Source organism: Bufo gargarizans, chromosome 2 (genome assembly GCF_014858855.1).
Source record: "Bufo gargarizans isolate SCDJY-AF-19 chromosome 2, ASM1485885v1, whole genome shotgun sequence".
NCBI classification, from domain to species: Eukaryota; Metazoa; Chordata; class Amphibia; order Anura; family Bufonidae; genus Bufo; species Bufo gargarizans.
In genome coordinates this window covers 110,312,118-110,333,826 of record NC_058081.1, presented here as the reverse complement: position 1 = coordinate 110,333,826, position 21,709 = coordinate 110,312,118, and the positions used below count along the sequence as shown (strand labels likewise).

The 21,709-nt window shown below is 45.2% G+C and overlaps 1 protein-coding gene across 1 annotated transcript in view; it reads left to right on the top strand.

Moving 5' to 3' along the window:
* The window catches only part of PLEKHO2 (pleckstrin homology domain containing O2), a 56,894-nt gene that overhangs the window by 12,819 nt on the left and 22,366 nt on the right, over positions 1-21,709 (top strand). The window contains exon 2 of the mRNA XM_044283178.1: positions 21,453-21,599. Coding sequence (XP_044139113.1) covers positions 21,453-21,599 — 147 coding nt within the window. The remainder of the gene's footprint in view (positions 1-21,452; positions 21,600-21,709) is intronic.

The window sequence follows — 21,709 nt, the reverse complement described above, 5'->3', positions numbered from 1 at the left end:
AGGTCTAATGGGGTCTAGAGATCTATTGGGGGTCTGATATAGGGGTCTGATGGAGGTCCTATATGGGGGTCTGGAGGTCTGGTCTGAGATCTGATATAGGGGTCTGGAAGTGTAATGGTGGTCTGGAGGTCAAATGGGGTCTGATATAGGGGTCTGGAGGTCTGGTATGAGGTCTAATATGGGGATCTGGAGGTCTAATGGGGGTCTGATGTAGGGGTCTGGAGGTCTAATGGGGTCTTATATGGGGTTCTGGGGGTCTAGTCTAAAGGTCTGATATGGGGGCCTGGAAGTGTAATGGAGGTCTGGAGGTCTAATGGGGTCTGATATGGGGGTCTGGTCTGAGGTCTGTTATGGGGTCTGAGAGATCTAATGGGGGTCTGAGAGGTTTGATGTGGGTCTGGTCTGAGGTCTGATACATGGAGGTTTGCTCTGAGCTGGGAGGGCTTCTGACATGGAGATCTAATGGGGTCTGATCTGGGGTCTGACATAGAGGTCTAAAGAAGGTCTGGTCTGAGATAGGGGGTTCTCATCTGCGGTTTGATATAGGGGTCTCATCTGAAAGGCAAGGGGGTATTTTGTGTACTGGCGTATCTGTGTGGTACCAGTATTTTCCGGGGAACTGTTTCTGCAGTATAGTATTGGGGAGTACAGCGGACACAGTATTAGAGGTGTCTGGATGGGGTGTTCAGAAGGTGGAAGGATGATGGAAAAGTAGGAAACTAAGGTGTCTGTTTGTCAAACTCTGCAAAGAAAACAGATGGCTGAAAGGAATCATCATGGTGGTCTGGTCTGAATGGAGAAGATAAGGAAAGAGAATATCTACATCAGAGACGTTGCTGGATGTAAAAGGTACATATGTGGTGCTGTGTTACCTTTTATGTTTTGTAGGGCTGTATGTAATATTTTCCAAGTATGCCTTTAAAGGGGTAGTCTGCTTTTTCATACGAGCGCTACCTTCTCTGCTCTATTTACCTGCTCATCACTGCAAATGCCTTCTCTTCAAACAGCTGATCGGCATGGGGTGCCAGGTGTCGGATCCCCGCCTATCTGGAGGGAATGGGTTAGGTTGAGAATTTGGCATGTGGGTGACATTTCAATTTTTACCTCAGACAGCAGAAAGGCTAGAATCAGCCCTGTCCTCAGTGAAGATCAAAGCCTGTATCTATGCCTTGCTGCTGCTCCCTCCATGCCCCCTACTGCCTCCAATGTGCCCTGTGCTGCCTCCAATGTGCTCCTTGCTGCCTCTGATGTGCCCATGTGGCTGACACTGATTGCTAGCACACCATGCTGCATATTTACAGCATGTGTAGTGTCCTACTAGGTAAATGTGGGCACTACACAAGGGTTAATATGACTATTGTATTGATGTGATGTTCTATGTTCATTTCCCTGTGTTATCTGGGTAGCAGGCCTATTAGGGCGTAGCTCAGCCTCCTAGACACTAGAGGGAGCTAGGGAACCCTTAGTATATATAGTTAGGCCCAGACAGGAAAGGATAGTGCAGTCCAGGAGGCAAGTAAGTGCAGTCTAGCCGGCCTGAAGTTCCTGAGCCTCAGTTAACTCAGAAGATTCACCCCAAGAGAAGAGTTTACCTCCTAGGAGAAACCAAGCTCCCTAACCAGAGCAGAGCCATTGTTCCAGCTAGACAAGTAAGCTGAAGGGCAGAAGGATCATTAACCTAAAGCATGGGATATGTACCTAAGGAGGATTGCTAACAAGGATAAAAGCCAGCATTAGGGCATATGGGCCTTAGGATACAGACAGCCAGGATATCTGAGGAATAGTGCAGCCTGGTCTGTGAACGTTGATTTTACCCTCTGAGTATGTTGTAAAGAACATTACCTGCCATTGATGTAAAAGCCTGCTATTGATTGCTGCTGCAAAGTGGAACTGAACTCAAACTGTATAAAGTTGAACTGTTTCCAGTAAAGAAAGTTTGGGTCACCATAACATTGTGTTCCTCACTTATTACTCCTATAAATCGGTGTGCCACCGTTATAGGCACTGGCGTCACGGACCTTAAAGGGACCTTGCCCTAGGCACATTAAACACCTGCAACATCCAGGGCACCTCATCCACCATCAGGCCTGGTCCCTAAATCCAGAGTGTGCCCCAGAGGACCCCTGTGCCAGCCTCTCCATCACTGCTGGACGCCTGCCCAGGGTTTTCCTACAAACTGTGAGTAACCCTCGCTTGCCCATTAACCGTGACCTCACTTCGCAATACCCTGCAGGTCTGCGTACTGCACATGGAAATGGCGTCAGCTCAGGATCAGAGCCGCCGCCATCAGCAGCTGGTGTCTGCTGTAACATATGACTAAACAGCATTTTATGACCACATATAGGGTGTTACTGTATTCAGGAAAAAATGCATAACGAATCGTGCTTTTTCTCCTCTGACCCCTTTGTTAAAATAAAAAATTTGAGTCTAAAACATTTTATTGGAAAAATATAATTTTTTCATTTTCACAGCTAAGTGTTTCTAAACTCTTTTAAACCTTGTTGGGTCAAAGCGCTGACTACACCCCTCAATAAATTCCTTGAGGAGTTTCCAAAACAGGGTCACTTTTGAGTGTTTCCTTTGTAGGGGTATCTCAGGGTCTCTTCAAATGCGACCTGGTAGCCAAAAAACATTCCAGCAAAAGCCATATGCCATTTATTCCCTTCTGAGCACTGCCGTGTGTCCATACAGCAGTTTACGACCACATATGGGGTTTCTCTAGACTGCAGAATCAGGGTACTAAATATTGAGGTTTGTTTTGCTGTTAATCATCACTCTGTTTGCAACATTCTGCCCCCAGGGCCGAGGGGGTCCCAGCTTTATCATAATGCTGAGTGGTGTGTCACGGTGCTCCTACCTGGATACCGTCTCTCCCCAGGGTTAGGCTCTGAAACAATAAAGGGGAGAGTAATGGTGGGGGTGGAGAAGTAGTCGAATCCAGACTTTTATATATACAGTATATATATATATATATATATATATATATGTATATATTTGTATATATCAAGCTGGCAGCTCAAGTGGAGTGTCCTTTCTCAGGAAGCATGTCTTTCTTCTGTAGCTCTCCCTATCACAGCTCAGGAGGCAGTAGAAGGATAAAACCGAGCATGAGCGGCCATCTCAGTGAGCAGGACAAAGAAATCAGAGAAAACAAACAGCATGTGGCGCTATACAGATACATTGTATTGAATAATGGCTTTGCTAAATTTTTAATTACCTAAGAATTCAGATCCAGGTGCTGGTTTGAAAACTGCTGAATATTTTTCGTGGCACAATCCCTTTAGGGTCCATTCACACGTCCGTAACGTGTTTTGCAGATCCACAAAACACGGACAGCGGCAATGTGCGTTCCACATTATGCGGACCGCACATTGCCGGCACTAATAGAATATGCCTATTTTGTCCGGACAAGAATAGGACATGTTCTATATTTTTCAGGAACAGAATTGCGGACCCGGAAGTGACCCGGGACATCGTGCTGCCCCATAGAAATGAATGGGTCCACAATTCCGTTCCGCAAAATGCGGAACGAAATTGAGGACGTGTGAATGGAATGTCATTAGATCACCTCTATTAAACCAGGAACATAGCCTGGTAGGGGTGATCCTGCAGTTTAAAATAATCACTTACTCCTTACTGTCGGTGCCACGGTTGTTGATAAAATTGTATTTTTATTCATTTGTGGGCAGGCAATTGCAAGCACCAGGAGGCCGGCTTGTTTAATGTGAGCACTGCTATGCAACGCCTACCGACGTCTAAACACCCCCTTCCCTTGATTGACAGTGCTTGAGTACCGACTTTGACTTAGTCTAGTGTTGTCAATCAAGGGGGGTGTTTAGACATCGGCAGGCGTTGCATATATATATATATATATATATATATATATATACAGTGGATATAAACAGTCTACACAACCCTGTTAAAATGTCAGATTTCTTTGCTGTAAATAATTGAGACATAGATAAATAATTTCAGAACTTTTTCCACCTTTTAATGTGACCTATAAACTGTACCACTCAATTGAAAAATAAACTGAAATATTTTAGGTGGAGGGAAGAAAATAAAAACTAAAATAATGTGGGGGGATGTAGCTGTGTTCAGAACTAAGCAATCACATTCAAAATCCTGTTAAATAGGAGTCAGCATACACCTGCCATCATTTAAAGTGCCTCTGATTAACCCCAAATAAAGTTCAGCTGCTCTAGTTGTTCTTTCCTGAAATGTTCTTAGTCATGGTCCACAGAGAGCTTCCAAAGCTATACTACTTCCTGGAGTGTGTGCATGCTGGATGCTACTACTGAGTCTTCTACACTCTGTGTGCTGTCCGCATCTGTTGCTCCATTCGGTGGCCCCGCAAAAAAAATATAACATGTCCTTTTCTAACATGTCCTAAGAATAGGCATGTTTACAATGGGCCGCCTGTTCCGTTCCGCAAATTGCAGAAGGCACACGGGTGGCTTCCGTGTTTTGCGGACCGCAAAAAACGAAATGGTCGTGTGCATGAGGCCTTAGGCTAAGTTCACATCTGTTCCGCCTTTCCGTTCTCCTGCTCCGTTTAGGAGCAGGAGAAATGACAGGACGGATTCGGCACATAACTGAGCCGAACGGAGCCTAAGAACCCCATAGACTATAATGGGGTCTGTCATGTTTCCGCTCAGAAGATGATTTTGGAGCGGAGACAAAAGTTGTGCATGCAGGACTCGTCTCCGCTTCAAAATCATCTTCTGAGCAGAAACAAGAGACCCCATTATAGTCTTTGGGGTCCTAGGTGCTCCGTTTGGCTCAGTTATGTGCCTTCTCAATTTAGGAGCAGGAGAACGGAAAGGCTAAATGGTGATGTGAATGAAGCCTTAAAGGGGTATTCTCAACACGCTATTTCATACTTACCTGCTCCCGGCGCGCTGTCCACTTCCTGGTTTCAGCACTCGGCAGGGGGCGGGCTCCATCTTGATTGAAGTCTTCTCCTGGCCGGGCCTCGCGCTGTACTGAAGCGCACGCCGAGGCCGCGCATGCACCCTGGTGACTTCTTCCTGGCAAGTATACTATACTGGCTAGGAAGAAATCACCATAGCGCATGCGCGGCCTCGGTGTGCGCGGCCAGTACAGCGCGCGGCCGGCTAGGAGAAGAGAAGAAGTCGTCCGCACACGCGCGGCCGCCGCGATTCCTGAGAAGAGTGGTGGCCGTAACCAGGGGAGACGGAAGACAACAGTCAGGTAAGTATATGTTTATTTTCTTCTAAGGGGTGGGGATTTGTTAATTAAATATATTTAGAAAAAGGATCACTGTTAAATCATTAACAGATTTAACAGTGATCATTAAGATGGGAGTACCCCTTTAATGCATAGAAATTCTAATTTAGAAAATTGCATTTTTTTCAACATTTTCGTCAATTTTGGATATTTTTTATAAATAAAGGTAAACCATATTAACTCAAATTTACCTTTAACATGACGTATGATGTGCCACCAAAAAAACAAAACAAAAAAAAAAACATTCTCAGAATCAGAATTGCCTGGATAGCTAAAAGCATTGCAAAGTTATTACCACATAAAGTGATTAATGTCAGATTTGCTAAATTAAGCTGTCAGGAAGGTGAAAAATGACTTGGTCCTGAAGGGGTTAATAGAACCACAGAGAAAGCACATACATCCACTATGTTTACAATGGGTATGACTACACGATGCGGTCATGCTGCAGTTAGGATACACATGTGGTTACCCCATGTATTATCCAGCTTTTAGGGTGTGTATCTTGACTGTGATTGTTTGTGGACTGCTGCTTGCTCTGTTGTGGATTTTTCTGGTTCTTCAGCATTCTGATTAACTTTATTCCTGTGTTAAAGGTTTGAGAACCACTTGCCTCTACCACAAGCGGCTGATCTGCTGTATAGCCAATGCGGCCAGCAGCTGCAAGTGGCTGGACAAGTTTTAAGTGCAGTCAACTGCGTTAGGTGCTCTGAAAGTGCCAAGTCTATCTCAGAAACCTTTTTTCCCATTGACTCCTATTGGAAAATGAGATTCTGCAGTTCCTACTGGTTGGCACTGGTATTTGGAGGCATTGTGGCTGGTACTTGCATTTGGAGGTATTGAGGTTGGCACTGCTGTGTTGCGTGCTTTGGCCTTTTTTACTACAAAGGAATTTTGCAGAGGCACACAAAAAAATAGAGAAAAGTGGACCCTGAAACCTAAAATCTGGGCCTTTCGATGCGGTGTCATGCACGACAAACTAACATCTAGGAATAGGATGATGTTTTCCTATCATTTTCCCACCACTGGTAGGAGGAGGTAAGGGCAGCATTGCTCTTTGGTCATTTCCTCCACACTTTTTAGCCTGAGCTAAGCTTCTTCTCTTCTAGCAGCTGTATGGGCCACCTTTATGGTGTTGCAAATAATGAGTATCTTTTAACAAATTTGGTGCATTTAACACCAACGATCTTCATTTTCAGTGTGGCCTATGAAATGTCAGCCTTAAGGGCACAAAAAAATGTATTTTCTTTCCGTGTCTGTCCCGTTTTCTTTGCAGACTGCATACGGAACCATTCTGTTTCCGTATGTCCGTATTTCTGTTCCGCAACAAAATAGAATAAGTCCTATTATTTTCTGCATTACGGACAAGGATAGGACTGTCCTATTAGGGGCCAGCTGTTCCATTCTGCAAAATACTGAATGCACACGGACGTCATCCGTATTTTTTGCGGCTCCATTTTTTGTAGACCTCAAAATACATACGGTCGTGTTCATGACCCCTAAGGCTCATGCACACAAACTTATTTTCTTTCCGTGTCCGTTCCGTTTTTTTGCAGACTGTATGCGGAACCATTCATTTCAATGGGTCTGCAAAAAAAAACGGAAGTTACTCCATGTGCATTCCGTTTCCGTATATCTGTATTTCCGTATGTCTATTATTGTCCTCATTATGGACAAGGATAGGACTGTTCTATTAGGGGCCAGCTGTTCCGTTCCGCAAAATACGGAATGCACACGGACATCATCTGTATTCTTGGCGGACCTCAAAATACATACGGTTGTGTGGATGAGCCCTTAAAGGCAGTCTGTCAGCTCCAATATCACTTTGTAACCAGAAGCATACACTGGTCTCATAGGACTCCATGACAAAACATAGTATGAGTCTTCCCCCATTTTTTCAGCATGTGTGTTTCAAACACTCCCAGGCAAAGTGGAATGCAAAGCGCAATAATTAGATCTCTGACTAATTTATGATTTTTTTATTAAGCTAAGAAATTTTTATTAAATAAAATTCATAAAAAAGGGTTGCCGATGGCCTGACACATTTTATCTGACTTCTATGTCTGAATAAGTGGAACAGTTGTTTTATAAAAATGCCACTTTTTCTGAACACCATATTTCTCAAAGAATTTACACCAGACAACTGGCGTAAATACTAGAAATTTTTCTTCTCCAATTTTGTATTGGCGTTAATACATTAACAAATTTCCCCATATAGCTCTATGTCTGTGGCTTTCCATGCAGTATATTACAAAACTGTCTGCCTGAAGCCACCACTAGGGGGAGCTCAGTGCATAGGAATTAATATAGTTACCATTGACTTCAATAGAAGCAGTAAAATCTGTTTGCATTGAGCTCCCTATACTGGCAGCTGTCATGTTGGGAACAGAAGATGCTCCCCATAGCAATCACATGGTCTGCCTGCATGGTAGGTACGCCCCTGTATTTTTATCTAAATGTAGTGCCTTTTAGGGCTGCCTCCATGTATAAGACTCATGTCAAATCTGTTGCTGCAAAGTCTTGAAATTCATCATTCTACATTTATGCAAATTATGAAACTTCCTGTAAAATTGCTGTTGTTTCCTTTTTCAAAGTCAACACTGTTTATACAAACTTTATAACCTTATAGTATATTTTTAGGGTGGTATTTTTCACGGACACGAACTATGGATTGTACCAAGCCAAGATCTTTTTTATTTCTTTTCCTGCATTTCTAGACTTAGTTTACCTTGACATTTTCCACAGAAGACAAAAGCAGAAATGTTGCAAAATGGTAACTAAAAAAATTGCTACAGTTCCTCTTAACAAATAGTAGCATAGGAATTCTATAAATGCTCTTTGCAGTGTTCCAATACAAGACCCATTGGGTTACAGAAGTGAAAAACAATCTGGGGGGAAGTGGGAGGATAAATAAAGAAGCCTTCTGAGAAATGAGTGACACTGAAACCTAAAACATCTTTATTTTTTCAACAGTTCATCTTGCAAATATCACATTGCTGGGACCCACCTAATATTGAGAATGAGCGGTTCCTAGTCCCAGTTTCCTTGAGCTGCTATTTGTATTTGGGGTCCCGGTGTGGAGACTCCATTGACCTTTGTTATAATCCTGAATGAAGAGTCATTATTAGAAAAAGCATATGGCTATAACCAAGTGAGCTAATTTTTTATTTATTTTATGCACTTATATAGCGCTGACATATTCCGCAGAGCTTTCCAGCCCCACAATCTACATTCCCTATCAGTGAGTCTTTGGAGTGTGGGAGGAAACCCACACAAACACGGGGAGAACATCCAAACTCCATGCAGATGTCGTCCTTGGTTGGATTCAAACCTAGGACCCCAGCAAGGCACTAGTGCTAACCACTGAGCCACCGTGTGCAGTCTATAATATGACCCCAGCGCTGCAAGGCACCAGTGCTAACCACTGAGCCACCGTGTGCAGTCTATAATATGACCCCAGCGCTGCAAGGCACCAGTTCTAACCACTGAGCCACCGTGTGCAGTCTATAAATATAACTGCTAATATAATTCTCATGTACGTTTCGAAATGTATCTGCGGGCTCTCAGAAGTGGAAATACATGAGAAAAATTAGTGATACACATTGCCTCTCCCGGGCCTAAAATGGCTCCACCCAGAATAAAGTATGATTTAGGTTTAGTACCCTTTAGGCCTAGTTCACACAAACGTTTTTTTCGTGAGTGTACAGGCCTTTTTTTTTTGTTCCGTATACGGTCCGTATACAGAACCATTCATTTCAATGGTTCCGCAAAAAAAACGGAATGTACTCTGTATGCATTCCGTTTCCGTATTTCCGTTTTTCCGTTCCGTTGAAAGATAGAACATGTCCTATTATTGCCCGCAAATCACATTCCGTGCCTCCATTCATTTCAATGGGTCTGCAAAAAAAAGGAACACATACGGAAATGCATCCGTATGTCTTCCGTTTCCGTTCCGTTTTTTCTGAACCAGCTATTGAAAATGTGATGGCTAGCCCAATCTTTTCTATGTAATTACTGTATACTGTACATGGCATACGGAAAAACGGAACGTAAAAATGGAAAGGAAACGGAAACACAACGGAACTCAAAAACGGAACAACGGATCCGTGAAAAACAGACCGCAAAAAACAATAAAAGCCATACGTTCGTGTGAACTAGGCCTTAAAGGGACTGTCGGCAGTTTTTTGCTACCCTAACAAAAATGGCGGCATAAAGCAGTGACAGATAACCGTAGCAAAATGCTGGGTCACTTTCTTTAATTAGCCATTTTGCTAAAATCTTTGTATTGAACGGCTCTAGTGCTGGAGCTCTTCAATACGAAGGGTATACCAGTGAGTCCTGATATTCACGAGGTTCCGGCCCCCATCTCCCTCCGGCTGCTGATTGCAGTAAAATATGTAAATCATCAGCAGGAGGAGATGGGACCTCGTGAATATCAGGATACATTGGCTTGGGCTGTGTATTGAACAATTCCAGAGCTGGAGCCGTTCAGTGCAAGATTTAACAAAATGACCAGGTCAACTTAAAGAGGACCTTTCATGTTTTTTTTTTTTTTTTTAGTTTAGATAAATACCTTTACTTGCAGGATACCCCCCGCTAATGCTGCCACCCTGCCTGTTTTTTTTCAAATATCGCTCCTACACCCCGCCGTGCCCCCCTGCAGTTTTCCCACTCAGTGTGTTAATCCTGAGCATCAATACAGGGACGAGGAGACACCAGGGTTTCTCAATGGGCGTCTCCTTCTCCCTGACTGTGTCACGATCCAATCACAGTGGAGAGAGTCACAGCCAGGGAGAAGGTTGCTTGTGCTGTCTTTCAGAGAGCCCAAATACTCCACATTTAATAGATTTGGCCCATTTTAAGCAGTGTCGGACTGGGGTGCCTAGGGCCCACCTGGTAAAATTAATTCTGGGGGCCAACTGTACAGCTACATGCAAATGCTCACACGGCAGCAACAAGGTGATGAAGATGAATGATTATGGAGGTCCCTGCAGTGGTATCAAGAAGGCACGCTGGTTGGCGTGCCTCTGTGCCTAGAAATTTTTTTCCGCCACCCAATGCATCTATAGTAAAAAATAAAACTGGGTAGTTTCTTAAATAATCCACCTAGTGTTTGATATTGACACATAGTCTGGTTGAGATTCTGTAAGCTGCCTATTCGCATGTAGCGCCATCACCCTATTGTGCCATGTGCCATTATATAGGCGATGGGGGACTAGGAGCTCCACCCTTACTGAGGGGTCCACTGAGGAATTCACCTGTTCCACTTTAGGCCAGTCGACGCCTGAGTTTAGGACTAGTGTCAGTCTTAATATACAGTCCCTTGTTCCCAGGAGAAACATTTTTTTCTCCATTTTATTTAGAGGCCAAAATGCACCATATAAGCGCCAAACAGGAATCATGCTGACAGATGCATTTTAATGCACTGTAGCATCAAATCAGATTTTCATACAGGTCTGGAGTTTAGCCACAGAAAAGACTGATGGCACTTTCCATGTGTAGATAACATTTCTCCCAGTGGCTTATCTATGCAGCCATTCCTCACTGCTATTTCTGGCTCTATCTCATTGTTTGCCTGACTTCCTCTATGTCATTTTCCCTTTGTATCTCTTACCTGGTAATTTCCCCCATCATCTTCTCAAACAAACAGTATTAAACTCTGCAACTTGTAACCTACAATTTCAGCAATATCCCTGATGTGTGTAACCTTCACATACACAACTGTGTGCTTGCTTGAGGGGTTAAATCCATTCTACAGCAGCAGGAAGCGCTGCAGCTGAGAACACAAGCCCCCCATGGAGAAATATATATGAAGATAGCATCATAGGTTATGGTTTCTTTTTCCTAATGAAAACTTCAGCAAAAAGCTGAAAGGGAATGTGTCAAAAGAAAAATGACCCATTGTTTAAAGTACATTTTTATGTTAAACATACGCCTATACTTTGGTGATTTTTCGCATTGGCCACTAGATCAAATAATATGTTGAAGTTTCCTTTTCTGTGCAGATAACATTTCAGCAGTCATCGCATTATCACCACAGGAAGGATTTCAATGACAGCTATTGCAAAGTGCCGCCCCCAAAAGGCCGATCGGGGTCCCAGTGTGTAGGAATGCCGAGTGGTATGGCTACCATTCTGTACTGCAACTACCCGTGATGCTGCTCCCTGATTAGCCGAAGGCCCAGGCGAAACGCGTTGGATATTTGAGGGTCTAGTAAGCAACAGGGTAATTTAGCACAGGTCCAAGGTTCCAGCAGGCTGGGGGTCACTCTTTTTACAGCAGGTGCTCCGACGATAGCCACTTGAGGTGCCACCCACTCATAAAACTAGTATCTACAGGGTCAGAGTACCTAGGTAAATTGTGATATAAGCTGTCTTTCCACTTAAAAACTTCCACTGAGACACAATTGGCTATACCCAGCCAGAGCTATCCGAAGCTTTACTGTACCTGGACTACTGAACAAGTTTTATATTATTAAGTATAAGGAGGTCCCAGACTACTGTATTAATAATGCCGAATTGTGCGTTGTGGCCCTAATAGTTTCTGTCATGGTGCTCCTACTTGGATACTGTTGCTCCCCAGGGACAGGGTTAGGCTCCACAGCAACAAAGAGAGCTGCAGTTGGTGAAATAAGTACAGTCCAGACTTGGTGAAGTTCAATAGTTTTACTTAAATAAACTTGCAATAACCTTGTGTCATCCAAACAATGCTTGATCTTTCTCTTGGCTCCAGCAGGCTAAGGGGAAACAGGCAGGTGAATTTGAATACTTTTCTTTCTCTTTCTCTGCTGAGCTGCTCTCTGGCTTCAGTCTGGTTACTGGACTTTCTAGCATTTTTTTTTAAACTTTGAGTGGGATGACTTTGGCCGTTGACCCCCTCGTAATACTCAGTCTAAAAAACTGCAAGGAATTGGGGTGCTCTGCGAGCTGCTACACCTGGAAGATTTCTGCCCAAAAAGTGGTGAAAATGGAATGGTAAGTTCCATTTTATCTAAAGGTACTCTCTGCCAGATACACCTGCTGGACAACTAGGCACATTATCTGTAATAACAGTTGCATAACAATATTATTAAGGCACAGTATCAGCAGACCTGGAATTAAAAATACAAATAAAATTATCTGCTAGCCATTAGAGACAGTAGCTAGGTGTAGGAAATGTAGTGCCCCCTCTGGGGTATTACACTATCAACTCTGTATAAATACAGTAACACAGGATCAACCATTTACAATAGATTAAGTCACAGCTTATAGTACAGTTGCAAGAAAAAATATGTGAACCCTTTGGAATGATATGGTTTCGGCACAAATTGGTCATAAAATCTGATCTGATCTTCATCTAAGTCACAACAATAGACAATCACAGTCTGCTTAAACTAATAACACACAAAGAATTAAATATTACCATGTTTTTATTGAACACACCATGTAAACATTCACAGTGCAGGTGGAAAAAGTATGTGAACCCTTGGATTTAATAACTGGTTGAACCTCCTTTGGCAGCAATAACTTCAACCAAACGTTTCCTGTAGTTGCAGATCAGATGTGCACAACGGTCAGGAGTAGAGTTGAGCGAACACCTGGATGTTCGGGTTCGAGAAGTTCGGCCGAACTTCCGGAAATGTTCGGGTTCGGGATCCGAACCCGACCTGAACTTCGTCCCGAACCCCATTGAAGTCAATGGGGACCCGAACTTTTCGGCACTAAAAAGGCTGTAAAACAGCCCAGGAAAGGGCTAGAGGGCTGCAAAAGGCAGCAAAATGTAGTTAAATCCCCTGCAAACAAATGTGGATAGGGAAATGAATAAAAATAAAAATAAAATAAATAAAAATTAACCAATATCAATTGGAGAGAGGTCCCATAGCAGAGAATCTGGCTTCATGTCAGCAGAGAATCAGTCTTCATGTCATAGCAGAGAATCAAGCTTCACGTCACCCACCACTGGAACAGTCCATTGTAAGATATTTAGGCCCCGGCACCCAGGCAGAGGAGAGAGGTCCCATAACAGAGATTCAGGCTTCATGTCAGAAGAGAATCAGTCTTCATCTCATAGCAGAGAATCATGCTTCACGTCACCCACCACTGTAACAGTCCATTGTCAGATATTTAGGCCCCGGCACCCAGGCAGAGGAGAGAGGTCCCATAACAGAGAATGTGGCTTCATGTCAGCAGAGAATTAGTCTTCATGTCATAGCAGAGAATCAGGCTTCACGTCACCCAACACTGGAACAGTCCATTGTCAGATATTTAGGCCCTGGCACCCAGGCAGAGGAGAGAGGTCCCATAAAAGAGATTCAGGCTTCATGTCAGCAGAGAATCAGTCTTCATGTCATAGCAGAGAATCTGGCTTCACGTCACCCAACACTGGAACAGTCCATTGTCAGATATTTAGGCCCTGGCACCCAGGCAGAGGAGAGAGGTCCCATAAAAGAGATTCAGGCTTCATGTCAGCAGAGAATCAGTCTTCATGTCATAGCAGAGAATCATGCTTCACGTCACCCAACACTGGAACAGTCCATTGTCAGATATTTAGGCCCCGGCACCCAGGCAGAGGAGAGAGGTCCCATAACAGAGATTCAGGCTTCATGTCAGCAGAGAATCAGTCTTCATGTCATAGCAGAGAATCATGCGTCATGTCACCCACCACTGTAACAGTCCATTGTCAGATATTTAGGCCCCAGCACCCAGGCAGAGGAGAGAGGTCCCATAACAGAGAACTTGGCTTCATGTCAGCAGAGAATCAGTCTTCATGTCATAGCAGAGAATCAGTCTTCACGTCACCCAACATTGGAACAGTCCATTGTCATATAATTTAGGCCCCGGCACCCAGACAGAGGAGAGAGGTCCCATAACAGAGATTCAGGCTTCATGTCAGCGACTCAGCAGAGAATCAGTCTTCATGTCATAGCAGAGAATCATGCTTCACGTCACCCAACACTGGAACAGGCCACTGTCAGATATTTTTAGGCCCCGGCACCCAGACAGAGGAGAGGTTCATTAAATGGTAAAATGAAAATAAAAATAGGATTGAATGAGGAAGTGCCCTGGAGTACAATAATATATGGTTAAGGGGAGGTAGTTAATGTCTAATCTGCACAAGGGATGGACAGGTCCTGTGGGATCCATGCCTGGTTCATTTTTATGAACGTCAGCTTGTCCACATTGGCTGTATACAGGCGGCTGCGTTTGTCTGTAATGACGCCCCCTGCCGTGCTGAATACACGTTCAGACAAAACGCTGGCCGCCGGGCAGGCCAGCACCTCCAAGGCATAAAAGGCTAGCTCTGGCCACGTGGACAATTTAGAGACCCAGAAGTTGAATGGGGCCGAACCATCAGTCAGTACGTGGAGGGGTGTGCACATGTACTGTTCCACCATGTTAGTGAAATGTTGCCTCCTGCTAACACGTTCCGTATCAGGTGGTGGTGCACTTAGCTGTGGCGTGTTGACAAAACTGTTCCACATATCTGCCATGCTAACCCTGCCCTCAGAGGAGCTGGCCGTGACACAGCTGCGTTGGCGACCTCTTGCTCCTCCTCTGCCTTCCCCTTGGGCTTCCACTTGTGCCCCTGTGACATTTGGGAATGCTCTCAGTAGCGCGTCTACCAACGTGCGCTTGTACTCGCGCATCTTCCTATCATGCTCCAGTGCAGGAAGTAGGGTGGGCACATTGTCTTTGTACCATGGATCCAGCAGGGTGGCAACCCAGTAGTCCGCACACGTTAAAATGTGGGCAACTCTGCTGTTGTTGCGCAGGCACTGCAGCATTTAGTCGCTCATGTGTGCCAGGTTTCCCAGAGGTAAGGACAAGCTGTCCTCTGTGGGAGGCGTATCGTCATCGTCCTGCGTTTCACCCCAGCCACGCACCAGTGATGGGCCCGAGCTGCGTTGGGTGCCACTCCGCTGTGACCATGCTTCATCCTCATCCTCCTCCACCTCATCCTCGTCCTCCAGTAGTGGGCCCTGGCTGGCCACATTTGTACCTGGCCTCTGCTGTTGCAAAAAGCCTCCCTCTGAGTCACTTCGAAGAGACTGGCCTGAAAGTGCTAAAAATGACCCCTCTTCCTCCTCCTCCTCCTCCTGGGCCACCTCCTCTTCCATCATCGCCCTAAGTGTTTTCTCAAGGAGACATAGAAGTGGTATTGTAACGCTGGCCATGTTGGTGGAGTACTCGAAACAGCGCAACAGGGAACACAGGTCTCGCATGGAGGCCCAGTCATTGGTGATGAAGTGGTGCTGTTCCGCAGTGCGACTGACCCGTGCGTGCTGCAGCTGAAACTCCACTATGGCCTGCTACTGCTCGCACAGTCTGTCCAGCATGGGCAAGGTGGAGTTCCACCTGGTGTGCACGTTGCATATGAGGCGGTGAGCGGGAAGGCCGAAGTTACGCTGTAGCGCAGACAGGCGAGCAGCGGCAGGATGTGAACACAGGAAGCGCGAACAGACGGCCCGCACTTTATGCAGCAGCTCTGACATGTCGGGGTAGTTGTGAATTAACTTCTGCACCACCAAATTCAGCACATGCGCCAGGCAAGGGATGTGCGTCAAACCGGATAGTCCCAGAGCTGCAACGAGATTTCGCCCATTATCGCACACCACCAGGCTGGGCTTGAGGCTCACCGGCAGCAACCACTCGTCGGTCTGTTGTTCTATACCACGCCACAACTCCTGTGCGGTGTGGGGCCTGTCCCCCAAACATATGAGTTTCAGAATGGCCTGCTGACGTTTACCCCGGGCTGTGCTGAAGTTGGTGGTGAAGGTGTGTGGCTGACTGGATGAGCAGGTGGAAGAAGAGGAGGAGGAAGCTGAGTAGGAGGAGGAGGCAACAGGAGGCAAAGAATGTTGCCCTGCGATCCTTGGCGGCGGAAGGACGTGCGCCAAACAGCTCTCCGCCTGGGGCCCAGCCTCCACTACATTTACCCAGTGTGCAGTTAGGGATATATAGTGTCCCTGGCCGTGCTAACTGGTCCACGTATCTGTGGTTAGGACCTTGCCACAGATGGCGTTGCACAGTGCACACTTGATTTTATCGGATACTTGGTTGTGCAGGGAAGGCACGGCTCTCTTGGAAAAGTAGTGCCGGCTGGGAACAACATACTGTGGAACAGCAAGCGACATGAGTTGTTTGAAGCTGTCTGTGTCCACCAGCCTAAATGTCAGCATTTCATAGGCCAGTAGTTTAGAAATGTCGGCATTCAGGGCCAGGGATCGAGGGTGGCTAGGTGGGAATTTACGCTTTCTCTCAAATGTTTGTGAGATGGAGAGCTGATGCCGTGTGACATGGTTGAGATGCTTGGTGACGGAGGTGGTGGTGTTGGTGGTACATCCCCTGTTTGCTGGGCGGCAGGTGCCAACGTTCCTCCAGAGGCGGAGGAAGAGGCCGAGGCGGCAGCAGCAGAAGAGGCCGAGGCGGCAGCAGCAGAAGAGGTAGCAGGGGGAGCCTGAGTGACTTCCTTGTTTTTAAGGTGTTTACTCCACTGCAGTTCATGCTTTGCATGCAGGTGCCTGGTCATGCAGGTTGTGCTCAGGTTCAGAACGTTAATGCCTCGCTTCAGGCTCTGATGGCACAGCGTGCAAACCACTCGGGTCTTGTCGTCAGCACATTGTTTGAAGAAGTGCCATACCAGGGAACTCCTTGAAGCTGCCTTTGGGGTGCTCGGTCCCAGATGGCGGCGGTCAGTAGCAGGCGGAGTCTCTTGGCGGCGGGTGTTCTGCTTTTGCCCACTGCTCCCTCTTTTGCTACGCTGTTGGCTCGGTCTCACCACTGCCTCTTCCTCCGAACTGTGAAATTCATTGGCACGACCTTCATTCCATGTGGGGTCTAGGACCTCATCGTCCCCTGCATCGTCTTCCACCCAGTATTGATCCCTGACCTCCTGTTCAGTCTGCACACTGCAGAAAGACGCAGCAGTTGGCACCTGTGTTTCATCATCAGAGACATGCTCAGGTGGTATTCCCATGTCCTCATCATCAGGAAACATAAGTGGTTGTGCGTCAGTGCATTCTATGTCTTCCACCGCTGGGGAAGGGCTGGGTGGATGCCCTTGGGAAACCCTGCCAGCAGAGTCTTCAAACAGCATAAGAGACTGCTGCATAATTTGAGTCTCAGACAGTTTCCCTGGTATGCATGGGGGTGATGTGACAGACTGATGGGCTTGATTTTCAGGCGCCATCTGTGCGCTTTCTGCAGAAGACTGGGTGGGAGATAATGTGAACGTGCTGGATCCACTGTCGGCCACCCAATTGACTAATGCCTGTACCTGCTCAGGCCTTACCATCCTTAGAACGGCATTGGGCCCCACCAAATATCGCTGTAAATTCTGGCGGCTACTGGGACCTGAGGTAGTTGGTACACTAGGACGTGTGGCTGTGGCAGAACGGCCACGTCCTCTCCCAGCACCAGAGGGTCCACTAACACCACCACGACCATGTCCGCGTCCATGTCCCTTACTAGATGTTTTCCTCATTGTTACCGTTCACCACAATAAGAAAAATATTATTTGGCCCAATATATTGAATTCAAATTCAGGCCTTTTTTTACAGACACCTAACACTATCTGGCTATCTATTTAGGTACCGTATTACCCTAATACAGGCACAGCAGTAATGACAGATTTAGCTGAATATAAATTTGAGGCCTATTATTTAGGCGCTGGGTGACAGGTATATGTTTACAGACAGAATTAGACTTGGAAATGCACAGTAGCGTGTGTGTGAAGTTATTGAGAATGACCCTATCAGCACCTTGAATCTAATATACCCTTTTAGGGATAGATTTAAAGTAGGCCTGATACAGCAGAAACCACTAATTTAGGAAATTTCTAAGTTGGGAATTGTATGTCAACCCAGAACAAAAACTGTGCTTTGACGGACACAAAATAACTTGACCAGCCTCAGCAATAACCACAGATTTAGCTGAATATAAATTTGAGGCCTATTATTTAGGCGCTGGGTGACAGGTATACCTCTACAGACAGAATTAGACTTGTAAATGCAGAGTAGCGTGTGTGTGAAAATATTGAGAATGACCCTATCAGCACCTTGAATCTAATATACCCTTTTAGGGATAGATTTAAAGTAGGCCTGATACAGCAGAAACCACTAATTTAGGAAATTGCTAAGTTGGGAATTGTATTTCAACACAGAACAAAAATATATCCTTTGCCAGACAGCAGACAGTATTACAATTGGCTGGCCACAGCTGAAACACCAGATTTAGGGCACTGCTATTTTGGCAATTGTATTTTACCCCTCAATAAAATAGCAAGCACAGCCAAGCCCCTGATGTAGGATATAGCCAAAAAATAACCACACTATTGATGGTTAAATGGACTTGGTGACAGCTTGGCCCTGATGTAGGATATAGCAAAAAAATAACCACACTATTGATGGTTAAATGGACTTGGTGGCAGCTTGCCCCTGATGTAGGATATAGCCAAAAAATAACCACACTATTGATGGTTAAATGGACTTGGTGGCAGCTTGTGCTGGCGCACCACAAGACACAAAATGGCCGCCGATCACCCCAGAAAAAAGTGACTGAAAAACGCTCTGGGCAGCCTAAAAACAGTGAGCAATTGAATAGCAGCAGTTCAATGATCCACAGCTGTAGATCGATCACTGACTTAAGTGTTTTGGAGGAGTTAATCACTGCCTAATCTCGCCCTAACAGTCGCAGCTGCAACCTCTCCCTACACTGATCGTGCGGCGCTACGTGACTCCAGCTTAAATAGAGGCTGGGTCACATGCTGCACTGGCCAATCACAGCCATGCCAATAGTAGGCATGGCTGTGACGGCCTCTTGGGGAAAGTAGTATGACGCTTGTTGATTGGCTGCTTTGCAGCCTTTCAAAAAGCGCCAAGAAAACGATGAACACCGAACCCGAACCCGGACTTTTACTAAAATGTATGGGTCCGGGTCCGTGTCACGGACACCCCAAAATTCGGTACGAACCCGAACTATACAGTTCGGGTTCGCTCATCCAAACTCAGGAGTAATTCTTGACCATTCCTCTTTACAGAACAGTTTCAGTTTAGCAATATTCTTGGGATGTCTGATGTGAATCGCGTTCTTGAGGTCATGCCACAGCATCTCAATCGGGTTGAGGTAAGGACTCTGACTGGGCCACTCCAGAAGGCGTATTTTCTTCTGTTTAAGCCATTCTGTTGTTGATTTACTTCTATGCTTTGGGTCGTTGTCCTGTTGCAACACCCATCTTCTGTTGAGCTTCAGCTGGTAGACAGATAGCCTTAAGTTCTTCTGCAAATGGTCTTGATAAATTTGGGAATTCATTTTTCCTTCGATGATAGCAATCCATCCAGGCCCTGATGCAGCAAAGCAGCCCCAAACCATGATGCCCCCACCACCATACTTCACAGCTGAGATGAGGTTTTGATGTTGGTGTGCTGTGCCTCTTTTTCGCCACACATAGTGTTGTGTGTTTCTTCCAAACAACTCAACTTTGGTTTCATCTGTCCACAGAATATTTTGCCAGTACTGCTGTGGAACATCCAGGTGCTCTTGTGCAAACTGTAAACGTGCAGCAATTTTTTTTTGGGACAGCAGTGACTTCCTCTGTGGTATCCTCCCATGAAATCCATTCTTGTTTATTGTTTTATGTATCGTAGATTCGCTAACAGGGATGTTAGCATATGCCAGAGACTCTAGGATTTTTCTTCACCTCATTGAGCAGTCTGCGCTATGCTCTTGCAGTCATCTTTACAGGACGGCCACTCCTAGGGAGAGTAGCAGCAGTGCTGAACTTTCTCCATTTATAGACAATTTGTCTTACCGTGGACTGATGAACAGCAAGGCATCATTCACATCAGGCAATGCTTCTTGTGAAAAGCAAACCCAGAACTGGTGTGTGTTTTTTATAGGGCAGAGCAGCTGTAACCAACACCTCTAATCTCATCTCATTGATTGGACTCCAGTTGGCTGACACCTCACTCCAATTAGCTCTTGGAGATGTCATTAGTCTAGGGGTTCACATACTTTTTCCACCTGCACTGTGAATGTTTACATGGTGTGTTCAATAAAAATATGGTAACATTTAATTATTTGTGTGTTATTAGTTTAAGCAGACTGTGATTGTCTATTGCTGTGACTTAGATGATGATCAGATCACATTTTATGATTAATTTGTGCAGAAATCCATATCATTCCAAAGGGTTCCCAATTTTTCTTGCAACTGTATATACACCCTCCTGATTTCTGCACAGGTCACAGGGCATGCCTAGAAAACTCTCTCATAGAAGTCAGCGAAGTCCCCTCCTGTCTACTGTGTCTATGGCCAGGGTGTCTGCCCTGAGTCTTGACATATTTTAGGCCTAGTGGCCAATGTGAAAACTGCATGATTTGGGGATATTTTTAGAAAGGGACATAGAACACTTCAAAAACATAGAGTGTCACTAGAGAGTCTTTGGAGGATTATTAAGCTTTTTTGTGAGCTTCCGCATGAAATCTGCACCAAGAACTGTATGTGTTACTTGCGGATTTTGTTGCATTTTTGATGCAGATTTTCCGCAGATCTTACCCTTGCACTGAAAATTGTGAAATCTGAACAAAAAATTCTCAAAAAGAACTGAGATGCTCGGAATTTCGAAATCTGCACGGCAGGTCATTTCTCACATAAAAAAAAAAAGGAAAGTGTATATGAGATTTGTCTAATCCCATTCACTTTACTGGTACTGTATTACACTGCGGTTCCTCCACATGGAAATCCACGCTGAAAAACCGTTACCCAAACTGTGCAGATGTCCATTGATATTGCTGGTTACCATGCAATGCTTTTTCCCATTGTTGCAGGGGAAATAATACAGCACTGAGTGGTTTCACCGGTGATATTAGCTGGCTGTAAGGGGTCCCAGGAGATTGTGCTCATTAAAAGGAGGTGATGTCCTCAGCTATGTGTTCAGTGAAGACCATTTTCAAAGGATTCTACCTGTTATTTTCAACATGTAGGGTGCGACAGCCGGACGCGGATAATGCTTGTGATTTACCGGTAAAAACCAGGCCACACTTGGATTTGCCATTCTTCCAAATTTCCAAGTCCAGGTGCCTCCTGGTTAATTTCCTGATTAATTCCTGATTACTAAAAATAAAATGATCTAGGACAGCAGCCACGTTATAGCATATGGTATGTATCTGTGAGATCTCCTTTTTCTTTCATGTAAATCTAACATATATGTGCGTATGCTCTTCTTTAAGGGTGTCAAGGGAAGCAGCGTTTCTCCCCAGGAATCTAAAGTGATCCACAAGGCTGGCTGGCTGAAGAAAAGCAGTGGGCTGCTGGGACTGTGGAAAGATCGCTACATCCAGATTCTGCAAACTCAGCTCCTGGTTTTAGACAATGAGGTAAAAAAGTTCAAATATTATCATAACTCAAAAACAGTGACCTAAGAATTCAACTGTATCTTCTGTCCATATATAGAGGAAAAAGAAAATTGGTGACTCACCGTTTATTG